General features: G+C 50.8%; 1 protein-coding gene across 4 annotated transcripts in view; it reads right to left on the reverse strand.

The window, feature by feature from the left end:
* The window catches only part of PARVB (parvin beta), a 141,446-nt gene that overhangs the window by 8,153 nt on the left and 118,444 nt on the right, over window positions 1-14,849 (reverse strand). For 2 of the 4 annotated variants that reach the window (XM_055254021.2, XM_055254024.2), the window contains exons 9-11: window positions 13,829-13,890; window positions 10,528-10,596; window positions 2,624-2,725 (exon numbers count right to left, since the gene is read on the reverse strand). In XM_055254021.2, coding sequence (XP_055109996.1) covers window positions 2,624-2,725; window positions 10,528-10,596; window positions 13,829-13,890 — 233 coding nt within the window. Of the gene's footprint in view, window positions 1-2,623; window positions 2,726-7,734; window positions 10,597-13,828; window positions 13,891-14,849 lie in introns of those variants that run through there. The other 2 variants (XM_063622995.1, XM_063622994.1) reach the window with 2 other exon arrangements.

The following is a 14,849-nucleotide window of genomic DNA, read 5'->3' on the forward strand; positions in this document are numbered from 1 at the left end:
GCTGAGGAAATGCCAGGCAGGAAATTGCCACCCTCCCATGCCTGTTATCTCTCAAGGCCATGCCTCCTTCCCCAGCCCTTTTTCATGCCCGGCATAGAAGTGTCCCCTGAGCCTAGGCCCCTGGATACACAGCACACAGCGCCCGGCGAGGTCTGGGGACTGCTCACCCCAGCTGTGACTGCAGTAGGAGGCCCCAAGGCCCAGCAGAGACCAGGCCATATACACACCTGCTTCGAGCCAGCTACATGGGCAGAAATCCTTTCTCTCTGCAATTCAAAAGGTTTTAATCAACCTGACCAGGTGACGAAAGAATAGATGGTTCTGGAATAGGAGTCAATCCTCCTGGCTCTGTCCTTGCTGGCCGTGCAACCCTGGGCTGGTCTCTAAGCCTTCCCGAGATTCCCTGTCCTCATCCAGTAATGCTGAGGGGGAAGCAACTTGTGTCTTCTTCTAGGAGTGATCTCCACGTCTCCAGGATGCACCCCACTCCACAGAGAGAGGGAGCCTGCAGAGTCTCCCAAAATGATTACCAATGGGTGCAAGCTGCTCAGCACGTGGCCAGTGCAGGGTAAGGCTCAAACAGTGGCTTTGCAACAAAAAACCGAAGGCCACACTCATGCCTCTGAGGAAGCTCACAGGGCATGAGCCTACAGGCTCTGAGCTGTCCACTGTGATATTTTTTAAATCCAATGTAATTGTTTTAAACCATAAGTTATTACTACCCTCGGGGACAGCAGCTCACTATGCATCTCTGGTTTTGCTCACTGAACCTCAGTCCCTCCTCCAAAAATGTGGAGCAGCTGTAAGGATCCCCAGGGCCAGAGCAAACGCACCTTGGGGTCTCAGCCCACAGGAGACATTAGCAAGGGATGTCATCAATGTCCCATCTGCAAGCAATTTTGAGCACACGGGTGTTGGGCCCAGCCTGAAGTGGGTGAGTCCTCCACAGCAGGGGACTACCCACCTGTCCAGGGGTCATGAAGGCTACAAGGTAGATAACAAACACTACGGGCTCACGAAGACCTTGCCAGCAGCCTCCACGAGGAGAAAGGGAAAAAAGGCAGGGGCTGGAGAAGGAACTACTGACAGCCTCCCATCCTCCGAAGGAGAGTGTTCCAGCCTCCCGCAGAGCCACGCCACCACCCCAGGCTCCCTTTCTCCTGAGTGAACAGGATGAATGGTGTGCTGCATGCTATACCTGAAAATAGCCTTCCCTTCCTCGCTCTGATTCAGAGGGGAAGGTGTATGACTCAAGCCTCCTCAAGCCTCACAGGCCAGGGCAGCAATTGTCAAAGACTTTCATCCCAGTTTCAAAGGGAAGAAGGCCAGGGCCCAGGAGATGATGCCTCTGACATTTGTACAAAGCCTTGTCTTGGAAAGAAACCAGCTCTAGGTCTCCTGGCTAAACTCACTGTTCTCACCAGCGTTCTTATTAGTTTGAACAAAGAAAACATCTCTCCAAAACAATGTGGCTGCAACCAGCCATATCGGGGCCGGGAAATGCATGCGCTTCTTCTCTGGATGGTCTGACCTTTCATTTCCAGGATGACAGCACAGGCACACCCATGTTTCCTGGTGAGTTCTGCACGATTCTGCTCATTCCCTCTGCACTCCCTTTTGCTCTCTCTCTCTCTCTCTCTCTCTCGATTCAACATGGACTCCATGTGCCAAGACCTCTCTAATCTGTCCTGATTGCATCTCAGCAGGCAAGATAGGAACAACATTTGGCCACAAGCAAACAGACTGCAACGTGCCAGAAGTGGGCAGATTGATAAACACTGGCCCCATTTCTGCTATTTCTCTGGCTGCCGCCACCAGCTTACATTGTCTGCCTCCCTGACTCATGGGTCTAACACTTTGGGAAAATAAAATGACAGATGCCCATGAATCCAAAGCAACATAGACCATCCATGGCCAAGTTTTTAAAGGCAATGTGCTAAATACTGCTGTGAGAGGCTTGGCTGCGGGAAGCCCTGGACAGAGGGCAGACAGCAGGGAGAGGCCCACGCACAAGGGCAGTGACAGTGGGACCAGGTGGCATGGGCCAGCCCAGATTCAAAGGAATGCCCCAAATTTGACCCTATTTGAGAAATTTTCCTAAGAAAACAATCCACAGAATGAAAAAAAAAAAAATCTGTATCAAAAAGACGCTCTGTTGTTTCAGTAGGGAAAAAAAATAGAAACGCGTTCAAGTTAACTGCCCAAGAATGGGGAATGGAAAGACGCTGGTAACAGAGCCATCCTTGGGACTTTGTGCCACCACTGGAGATGGTATGTGGAAAGCTTGGGAAGCAGCAGGGAAAACCACAGGTGCTGGAACTGCAGCAGAATGGGGGAAGGGTTTACAACTCTACCGAGATGTGACCACAATTATTAAAAACTACACAGTCCCATGGAAAAGACCGCAAAGAAAATGTGGCAAACAAAACTCGGATGTGTTGTGGACAGCTGATGGGCTTATTTCTTTTGCTGAGAGTTACATCTAATTGCAATATCACTTGTGCAATTTTTACTTTCTGAAGAATGCAGCCAGGCTGCAGAAAGAGCTGCTGGGATAGTCTGTGCCCTGCATTTCAATGAGCATTTCTTGAGCCACTACCAAGGACGGAGACCATGCACATACCTTCTGATCGAAGCTTTCCGGAGTCAGGTAGAAGTGGTGGAGAGGAACAAAGTAGTCTTCCAGAAGGCCCATGAGCAGAACCAGGTACACGCCATCTGCAAACTGCAGAGAAAGACTTGTGATGTTTCCGGGCAGCGTTAAGGAGTTGGCAAATGCTTTGCACAAACTCAAGGCGGGCATATTTTTTTCTTCTGAGACAGGGTCTCACTCTGTCACCCAGGCTGGAGTGCACTGCTGCAATCAAGTCTCACTGCAGCCTCGGCCTCCCAGGCTCAGGTGATCCTCCCTGAGGCGATCCTCCCACCTCAGCCTCCCAAGTAGCTGGGACTACAGGCATGCACCACCATGCCCGGCTAATTTTTGCATTTTTTGTAGAGACAGGGTTTCGCCATGTTGCCCAGGCTGGTCTCAAATTCCTGGGCTGAAGTGATCCACTTGCCTCAGCCTCCCAAAGTACTGGGATTACAGGTGCGAGCCACTGTACCCAGCTGGAAATATTTTAAAGTAAAGCAATCCATCCCTCCTCTCACTTTAGGCAGGAGAATCTGGAATCAACTGAAGGCCTGAACGTGAAGTCTTTTGAGACCTGGCTCGTAATCTAGAAAAAAGCAAAAGGGGAGGGGGGCTCTAATACATGGGGCACTGCAAAGACCAAATATAATGAGTGTTTGGAGCTGAGTGCAGCTGCCTGGCTAGGACCGTGCCTCTGGAACTGTCCCCCACTGCTGACCCCAGGGATAGTAGTGACTCCCATCACTCAGGGCTGTCATGAAGACACAGCGAGACGGCTGGCAGGGAGCACCTGGCACACGTGAGTGCTCCATCAGCATCAGCTGCTGGAATGATTAATTCAAATCTGCAGGGTGCAGAGCTGGGACCTCGTGGCCCTCACCACTCTGTCTTGCAGCAGAGACCACAGTGACTGCGGCCCCAGGCTCCAGGGGGCCTCTAGAGCTGCTATTCAACATGGTACCCAATGGCCACATGCAGCTATTTAAATAAAAATGTTTTTGTTTGAATGTTGCTAACTTATTTTTTATTGTGATAACATATACATAAGCTGAAATTTACCATCTTAACCGTGTGTAAGTGCACAGGTCAGTAGCATTAAGTATATCCTCATTGTTGGGCCACCCTCACCACCACCCATCTCCAGAACTTCTTCATGTTCCCAAAGTGACACTCTCTCCCCCAATTCTCTATTCTACCCTCCCCCCAGCCCCTGAGAACCACCAATCATTCTGCTCTCTCTCTCCATGAATTTGACTCCTCTGCATATCTCACGTAAGTGGAATCACATATCCATTTGTCTTTTTGTGTCTCGCTTATGCTGACCTTTCTCTTTAATTAATTTAAATTATAAAATATACCATAAAATATACCATAACATTTACCATCTTAACTACTTTTAAGGGTCCAGTTCAATCATGTTAGGTGCATTCACATTACTGTACAAACAATCTCCAGAATTCTTAAATTTGAATTAAAAAAAATTAAAATTAAAAATTTCCAGGCGCAGTGGCTCATGCCTGTAATCCTAGCACTTTGGGTGGCCGAGGTGGGTGGATCACGAGGTCAGGAGTTCAGGACCAGCCTGACCAACATGGTGAAACCCCGTCTCTAGTAAAAATACAAAAATTAGTGGGTGTGGTGGTGCGTGCCTGTAATCCCAGCTACTCGGGAGGTTGAGGCGGGAGAATCGCTTTAACCCGGGAGGCAGAGGTTGCAGTGAGCCAAGATCGCGCCATTGTACTCCAGCCTGGGTAACAGGAGTGAAACTGTCTCAAAAAAAAAAAAAAAAAGATGAAAAGTCAAAATCACAAACATCCAATATCAGAAGCCCTGACCTTTAGCAGGGGGAGCTGCAGCTAGAGCTGTAAAGCATAAAGCAAGTGCCAGTGGGCAACAGTCCCTCAAGGGACTCAGGACAGGGTCTGGGCCCTGCTGGAGTGCAGTGGTGTGATCTCGGCTCACTGCAACCTCCGCCTCCTGGGTTCAAGCAATTCTCCTGACCCTGCCTCCCGAGTAGCTGGGATTACAGGCATGTGCCACCATACCCGCCAATTTTTGTATTTTGTAGTAAGACGGGGGTTTCACCATGTTGGTCAGGCTGGTCTTGAACTCCTGACCTCATGATCCACCCACCTCAGCCACCCAAAGTGCTAAGATTACAGGCATGAGCCACTGCGCCTGGAAATTCAACGTGCTATCAGTTGATGGCCAAATGGCACTTGGCCTCCATGTCACATGCCCTCAGCCTTCCACACCACGAAGCAGCCAGCCACTCCTCTCATTAAGGAGATCAGACGGGTTTGAAGAACTCGTTTAAGTGTGTCTCCACACGGAAGCTTCATGCCCACAGCGCCCTGGTCAAGCGTGCTGGCATTTTCCCAGCAGAACAACACGGAGCCGCCATGCCCAAGTCTCCGTGGACTAACTTCCAGGGAATGGAAGCTGCCGCGTGAATGAAGGCACCGACCCACACCTCTCCCCAGGAGGTCTGGGGTGGTCACGCCGCTGCGCCTGCAGGCCCTGAGCCTGCTGAGTCTTTTCTTCCTTCCGTGGTGTCTCCTCACTGTCCCAGCACACGGGGTCACAGGAAGGAGGGAGGGAAGGCCACACGGAGAGGGAGGGCAGGGCCAGGGAGCCCAGCTGCGAGCGGATGACCCTCCACTTTCACAAGCACCCAGGGCGGCGCCCTCTCTCCGCAACCTGCTGTGTAGCTCAGCAGGGAGCAGAATCCCCACGGAGGCCCCGCCACCGCCTCCTCATCCGCAGTGCTAACCCCTGCCCAGCCCTGCCCACTTGATCTCAGTGCGCCGTCTCACCCGATCCTCACACTGCCCGTCGCCTCCAGTTTAATCCTGTGGACAGAAGCTCAGGGAGGCTGAGGAGCTCACTCACATCACAGAGCTGGGACGCTGTCCGCAACGTAAGAATGGTTTGGAAAAGGAGGGAAAACACACACCTACACCACACACACACCACACACACACACACACCACACACACACCACACACACACCACACACACATCAGACACACACACACCACACACACCACACACACACCAGACACACACACACACCACACACACCACACACACACACCACACACACACCAGACACACACACACCACACACACACCACACACACACACACCACACACACACCACACACACACACCACACACACACCACACACACACCACACACACACCAGACACACACACCACACACACACACACCAGACACACACCACACACACACCAGACACACACCAGACACACACACACCACACACACACCACACACACCACACACACACCACACACACCACACACACACACCACACACACACCACACACACACCACACACACACACACCACACACACACCACACACACACCACACACCTACACCACACACACACCACACACCTACACCACACACACACCACACACACCACACACACACCACACACACACCACACACACACCACACACACCACACACACCACACACACACACCACACACACACCACACACACCACACACACACCACACACACCACACACACACCACACACCACACACCACACACACACCACACACACCACACACAACACACACACCACACACACACACCACACACACCACACACACACCACACACACACACACCACACACACCACACACACACCACACACACACCACACACACACACCACACACACACCACACACACACCACACACACACACCACACACACCACACACACACACCACACACACACCACACACACACCACACACCACACACACCCCACACACACACCACACACACACCACACACACCACACACACCACACACACACACCACACACACACCACACACCACACACACACACCACACACACACCACACACACACACACCACACACACACACACCACACACACCACACACACACACCACACACCACACACACCACACACACACCACACACACACACCACACACACCACACACCACACACACACCACACACACCACACACACCACACACACACACCACACACACACCACACACACACCACACACACCACACACACCACACACACACCACACACACCACACACACACCACACACACCACACACACACCACACACACACCACACACACACACACCACACACACCACACACACACACCACACACACCACACACACCACACACACCACACACACACCACACACACTACACACACCACACACACACCACACACACCACACACACCACACACACACCACACACACACACCACACACCACACACACCACACACACACCACACACACACGCACACACCACACACACACCACACACACACCACACACACCACACACACCACACACACACACCACACAGACTACATAAACCACACACACACACACACCACATAAACCACACACACACCAGACTACATAAACCACACACACACCACACAGACTACAAAAACCACACACACACACACACACACACACACACACCAGACTACATAAACCCCACACACCACAGACTACATAAACCACACACACACACTAGACTAAACCACACACACACACTAGACTACATAAACCGCACACACACACACAAGACTACATAAACCCCACACACACACACCAGACTACATAAACCACACACACACACTAGACTACATAAACCACACACACACACACACACACCAGACTACATAAACCACATACACACACTAGACTACATAAACCACACACACACACCAGACTACATAAACCACACACACACACTAGACTACATAAACCACACACATACACACACACACCAGACTACATAAACCACACACACACACACACACATACACCAGACTACATAAACCACACACACACCAGACTACATAAACCACACACACCCCCACACACACACTAGACTACATAAACCACACACACACACACACACACACACACACACACACCAGACTACATAAACCACACACACACCCACACACAAGCAGAAACTGAAGAAATTAAACCAGGGCCTCTCCGACTCCTAGGGCATCAAGACGTTGAAGATTTACAGTCTTCATAAATGTATACGGTATTTATAAAAACACCCAAATTCCTTTGCAACAAAACAAAACAAAAATCCGTGCATTTCTGTGACCAGCGACCTTTTCTGGGGGACCACTGGTTAAACGTACTTTTAAGACTCTATATAGTATGATTAATAGGGGAAAAAAATGAAGATATTGAGTAAATAAAAATAAACGCAAATTTAATGTTAGAGTCTCAGTGTAAGAGGCCCAGCTGCGAATACTGATGTGCAGACGCCTCTGAGAGGGCTGTGGGGACAGCTGGCATGGATGTGGGGGAGCAGTGCCCCCACACGCCCCATGACAGTACCAGGGGCCCCCACACAGCAAATCTTCCTGAGCCTTCAAAGTGTGCGGTACAGGCTTCGCTCTAATGACTCCACTTCTAGGCTTTTATTCCGAGGAAGCAGGCAGGAGCACAGCCAGCCATGCACAAAGATGCTCTCTGCACTGCTGTTTACAGGAGCAGAAAAACATCCAGTCGTGAGGCACTGGTTTAATGAGGTGCAGTGCAGCCTTCCCGCTGATGAGATACACTTCCCATTAAAAGTGACAAAATATAGATAGACCAATAGATCGAGCAAGGGAAAAAAGACAGAAACACACACACACACTTTCTCTTACACCAAAAGATGCCCACAGTGTATTTAGTGACACAAAACACATTACAAAACAGTGGGCAGTAAGATCCACTGTTATTTAGAAAAATACCTTTGTGCATAGAAAATGTGGCTCATAGCTGTAATCCCAACACTTTGGGAGGCCGAGGCAGGCAGGTCACGAGGTCAGGAGTTCGAGACCAGCCTGACCAACATGGTGAAACCCGTCTCTACTAAAAATACAAAAAAATTAGCCAGGCATGGTGGCACGCACCTGTAGTCCCAGCTACTCAGAAGGCTGAGGCAGGAGAATTGCTTGAACCCAGGAGGTAGAGGTTGCAGTGAGCTGAGATTGTGTCACTGCACTCCAGCCTGGGTGACAGAGCGAGACACTGTCTCAAAAAAAAGAAAGAAAGGAAAAGAAAATATCTAGAAAAATACACATCCAACCATGAACTCCAGTTAGCTGCCCCTGGACAGTCTGAAGGGGGAGGTCTCCAGAAAAGTAGAAAGGAGGATTTTTACTTTTCACCTCGGCTGCTTCTGGGGTGCTAATGTCTCAAACAGAAAATAATCCGAGGCTAAATGTGCAACATTTGTAAACTGCGGAAAATAAGAAATGTGTTGGCCAGCGATACACAAATAAATATACACATTAAAAACAGACCGTGATGCTTTTGCACACAGACCCATGCTGTCCGTGACTCGCCGTATGTGTAGAAAAAAGGCCTGAACAAAACCCTCTGTGCATTCATCTCCGGGTGACGGGATTACGGGTGATTGTTGTTTTGCTTATCTGCATTTTCAGACATTTCTACAATGAACCTGAATTACTTTTTAAATTAGAAAAGCAAATGAGAAAAGTTAAAGAAAGGGAAGGGAATGAATGCATTCACCCTGGGGTTTAAGAAGGATCAGCTGTGCATTAGGGATGTCTGTACCAAGAGCTCAAAAATTTCCGCATTCAAGCATCCCGCTAATCCTGGGAAAATTATATTTTGTCTTTAATGCTCGCGGAGTGCCCAAAAACGTAATTTAAGGATGCTCCTTTAGCTTTGAGTAGGGGTTGGGGCTGAGGGAGTAGATTTGATATACTTATTGCAGAAGAAATGTGTTGTATGTACTTACCAGGGGGATATTTGCTAGGTCCTGCCCACAGTGTGACAGCAGCACTGAGCAGAGGCTGAAGGGGCCAGCATGTTCTAGACAGAGGAACTGCATGTGCAAAGGCCCTGTGGTGGGCTGGGGTGGAGCCCTGGAGGTGTTATGGGTTGAATAACACCATTCAGGTGTTTTGGGGTTTTGCATCTTCCAAAAAAAAATACAGTAGTTGGGAAGCTGAGGCAGGCAGATCATGAGGCCAAGAGATCGAGACCATCCTGTCCAACATGGTGAAACCCTGTCTCTACTAACAATACAAAAATTAGCTGGGCATGGTGGGACGCACCTGTAGTCCCAGCTACTTGGGAGGCTGAGGCAGGAGAATCATTGGAACCCGGGAGGCGGAGGTTGCAATGAGCCGAGATCACGCCACTGCACTCCAGCCGGGGTGACAGAGCGAGACTCTGTCTTAAAAAAAAAAAAAAAAAAAAAAAAAAAAGATACAGTGGAACCCTAATCACCAGGACCTCTGAATGTGACCATATCTGGAAACAAGGTTTACACAGATGCAGTCAGGTTGGGATGAAGCCATGAGTGGGCTCTAATCCAACGTGACCACGTCCTGATAAAAGGGGGACATTTGGACACAGAGACACACACACAAGGACGACACCACATGAAGATGAAGGCAGAGAAGGGAGTGATGTGTGTACAAGCCAAGGAATGCTAAAGATCCTGGCAAAACCCCAGAAGCTGAGAGGGAGCCAGGAACAGCTCCTCCCTCACAGCCTTGGAGGGAGCCCACCCGGGTCCCACCTTGACTTTGGACTTCGGCCTCCAGCACTTCGAGGACACAAAGCTCTGTTGTTTCGGCCACTCGGTTTGTGGTGTTTTGTGGCAGCAGCCCCGGGAAAGGAAGACGGAGGGGCTGAGAAGGCCGCGGTGGTTATTTCTGCCCGCACCACGGGAGCTCCTTGTGAGATGAACAAAATGGCGCCAGCTTTGTTCACGCGCCCCACCTGGGATCAAAACGCTGACTGCAAACGGCGGTGGACAAAGGATCCTCCAAGCCAAAGCAGCGCATACCTGGGTCTCCAGTTCCGTCACCTCCAAATTCAGCTTGTTCAGGTGCTTGTTCACAAAAGTGATGAGAGACTGCCAAGAACAAAAGAGACACAGGAGCCGTGAATGGCCCGCGTGCAGGTCCCATCTGGAGGGGCAGGCTTGACATTTGCCAGCCCCAGCTCTGTGAAACGCTTTCATCATCTCCTGTTTGCTAAAATAAAAAGCCCATGTTTCAAACTCAACATCCCGACAGTAGCCCCTAGTTTTCATGGCATAATGCCCACATCTATCCTGGCTACACATGTCTCTGTTCACCAACCCATGCACACATATGCCAATCCGTGCACGCATGCCATATTTAACAATCAAACTGGAGAGCACTCTGTGCTCTTAAGAAAGATGAAACTGCCAGGGGAGGATCATTACATTTGCAAATGTATCTTAGATGTGACCTGGAACAGTAAACGGCACATTCAGAAGACCGAGGTGAGTGCTGCCTTGAGCCACACCTACTGAATTTTTTTTTTTTTGAGATGGAGTTTTGCTCTTGTTGCCCCGGCTAAAGTGCAATGGCACGATCCCAGCTCACTGCAACCTCCACCTCCCAGGTTCAAGCAATTCTCCTGCCTCAGCCTCCCAAGTAGCTGGGATTATAGGCACCCATCACCAAGCCCGGCTAATTTTGTATTTTTAGTAGAAATGGGGTTTCTCCATGCTGGTCAGGCTGGTCTCGAACTCCAGACCTCAAGTGATCCACCCACTTTGGCCTCCCAAAGTGCTGAAATTACAGGCGTGAGCCATGGGGCCCAGTCCGCCTATCGATTTGCAATACATGGGGAGATCCACCCAGGGTGATCTCTCTGGGCTGTGGGGATTTTCTGAGCCCTATTATGTAGGTACCAATGGGCACTGGCTTCTCTCCAGCACAAGCTTAAAACCTGTCACCTGTAATTCCTCAGTGACCAAACCCAACTTTGATGGAAACTCAATATCACCCACCACTGCCCATGATATGATTTTTTTGTTTTGTTTTGTTTGAGATAGAGTCTCACTCTGTCGCCCAGGCTGGAGTGCAGTGGTGCAATCTCAGCTCACTGCAAGCTCCACCTCCCGGGTTCACGCCATTCTCCTGCCTCAGCCTCCCAAGTAGCTGGGACTACAGGTGCCCGCCACCACGCCGGGCTAATTTTTTGTATTTTTTAGTAGAGATGGGGTTTCACTGTGTTAGCCAGGATGGTCTCGATATCCTGACCTTGTGATCCGCCCGCCTCGGCCTCCCAAAGTGCTAGGATTACAGGCATGAGCCACCGCACCCAGCCTGCCCATGATATGATTTCTTACCCATTCTGCTCAAATTTACTGAGCAGCTACTATGTGCCAGGCATGCTGCTTGGTGCTAAGGACACCTCAAAACACAGTCAGAGAGCTCCACCCCTGGCCCCCGCCAAAGGCCTGTGATGTAATTCTCCATATGCGTGTAGTGGTGGGATGGAGAAGTCAAGAGATAGGGCACTGCAGGGAAACACGCAATGGTGGTGGGATGGAGAAGTCAAGAGATAGGGCACTGCAGGGAAACACGCAATGCAGGGGAGATTTCATGAGCCACAGAGGAGACGTGTGCGGACCCCCGTTAACACTATGGAGAGGGAGCATTGGAGCTGGGCCTGAGGGTGGGCCAGTGCAAAGTGAGAGTGAGCCGAGTGGGCACCCAGACACATCTGCAAACCCTTTGGGGTCTTCAGGCTGTGGCTGGATGTGGGTGGGATGGGAAGGAGTAGGAGGGGACGACCCAGGGAGAAACCTGCAGAGGTGGGCAGGGGCCCCTGACTTCATTCTGGGGCACAGAGAGCCATAGACACCTAAACTTGCAATATGGAGGTGAGGAAGGGACAGGCTGGAGTGGGAAGCTACCAGGCAAATCAAAGGATTCTGTCTTCTTCCTTGCTGGTGGCTCCAGTGCTGAAAATGTGTCTTTTGCAGAATGAATTAACATGGTATCTACTGAGAAATGAAAGCAACCTCAGGCCACACCATTCTCAATGCTACCAGTGACTATACGCTCCAGGCTAAGCCCATGCACAGAGAGAATCCAAGTTTATCCTCACAGTGCCCTGAGAGGTGGGTAACATCTTTGTCCCCACTTGACAGATGGGGAAACTGAGGCTGGGGGGTATAATCTCGCCCTTCTCCAGAAGTCACACAGCTGATAAGTGGGGGAGCTGGATTTGATTCATTCCCTGAACAGGTTCTGTCAGGGTCCCTGGGGGCCACATGTGACGAGGTGGAGGTGGGGGACTCTGAGGCTCCAAGTATATCTCTCACCACCCAAGCGTGCTAAGAAGGCTTTGTCCCAGAAGGACCATTAGCACGGTTCCAACAGCCTTTTGCAAAATGCTTCCAAAAATGAATGATCTCATTGTCCAAACCCAGGCCAACATTTTCCAAAAGTGGGTTCCACAGAAATACAATGCGTCCTACCACAAAATTGATAGATAAATAAATCCCACTATAAACAAACAAGTTTGGAAAATGCTTCCTACCAAGCTCCCTCTTGGAGAAGTACAGTATAGGTCAGCCTATTAAAGGTTCTGACAAGTCTTGCACTAAGAAAGCTGTTGGGGTAAGCTGTCCTAGACAAAGGAGAACTCTCTCGCCTGCACCAGGGGTAGAAATGAGCGCTCCTCCGATGTTATGGGAAGGAGGGAAGCACGCAGCCTCCTGAATCGGGATGCCTGCAGGCACTCGCATAAGTTGATGAGCAGCCAGTTCCTTTTGAGGGGAACAAGCCTGCGTGGCAGATCCCGCAGAAGCTAATCACACCCAGCCCCCAACTCCAGAGCCTTGGAGATTTTTCCATCCACAGATTGACCAGCAGGCTGCCTGGGATAGCGAGGGCCCGTTCTCTGTCTGGAGGGAAACGGGCCAAATCCATGCATGGCACGGCTCAGCCGCACAGGCCTGGGTGTTTACTGGGCAGGCTGTAGATGGTAATGAGGCCAGCGAGAGCAGCAGGCTGACATGCTTAAAAACATTCCCACATTGAAAAAAGGCCTCGAGTCAGAAAGAAGTGCTGGCTGGGTAATTCACTTAACAGAAGTGGAGCGGGCAGGCAGGAAGATGCCCAGGGAGCAGTGATGTTGAGTTAAAAGGCGCTAATTTTATGCACTGTGGTTACGTCTTTGACTGTAATTACATTTCAATCCATGTGGCAAACATTTCTGAGATTCCAAACATTTTCCCACCTTCTTCCCAGCGGGCGTTTGTGCTGTCAAAAAGCCACGAGCCAGGGGAGAGCACATCCAACATCCCACCAATAGCTCACCTTCTTCACCACGCTGAGCTTATCCGGGGCGTGGTCGAACAGCGTGTCGAAGGCATCCCGCTCTGAGGACATGCAAAGAGAGACACAAAGGAGCGTTTATGGAAACCCGTCGTGCTGCCCTAATCCTGGCCCATCCAGGGACCTGCCAGCTTCTGATCCCTCAGGAGGTTCAGCCTCAACTCCCACACCTGCCTAGAATCCTTCCAATTCCTACCAGAACGAAAGGGCTGACCCTGATGATCAGTCTCGGCCAAACCAAGGTGAGCAAGCACGCTTGGGAACAACTAGAACAGCGTGGACTAGAGGCTGCAGAGGGTCCCTTCCATCCGCTTTTTATCTTTTCATACGAAACACGTAGATGGCACCTGGCATCTGCCCCCGCCACATCCTAGGACTTGAGGTGTCCTGAATTCTCCCTGTTCCCACGCTCCTTGTCTACTGGCAAATGTCACCTGTGAATCCGACCACTTCCCCCGCGACGGTGGCCATGTCCTGCTCACGCCTCACTGCCCCTCGCCTGGGAGCAGCTGCAGCCTCCTACTCCACTCCTCACCCCTGAGCCCTTCTCCCCAGCAGGCAGAGTGAGCCCTTCCAAGTGCAAACAGGATCATTTGCTTCCCCCCTCCACTCCCACCACAACTAAAACCCTCCAACTGCTTCTTATCATGCTTAGAATAAAATCCATCCTCTCTCCTGCGAGCCATGGGACACTCAGATAAAATCCATCCTCTCTCCCACATGCCACGGGACACTCAGACTCAGTTATCCTCCTACACGCACCCTCCCTGACTTCACTCCACCAACCGGCCTCCCAGCTGCTCCTGCTGACACTGGTGCACACTTGCCTCAGAGCCTTTGCTCCTGCTGCCATGGCTGGGGGGGGGGGTTCAATAGGGGCATATGGGACAGAGACTTGGACCCCAAGCAGAGGGCTGAGGTCTCCAGGTAGACACAGAGCTGTGACAGAAGAGACAAAGAGGAAGGCATTTGGAAGGGGCCCAGGGCCCCCCAACTTCCATCC

The sequence above is a fragment of the Symphalangus syndactylus genome, chromosome 18 (genome assembly GCF_028878055.3).
Source record: "Symphalangus syndactylus isolate Jambi chromosome 18, NHGRI_mSymSyn1-v2.1_pri, whole genome shotgun sequence".
Taxonomy (NCBI): domain Eukaryota; kingdom Metazoa; phylum Chordata; class Mammalia; order Primates; family Hylobatidae; genus Symphalangus; species Symphalangus syndactylus.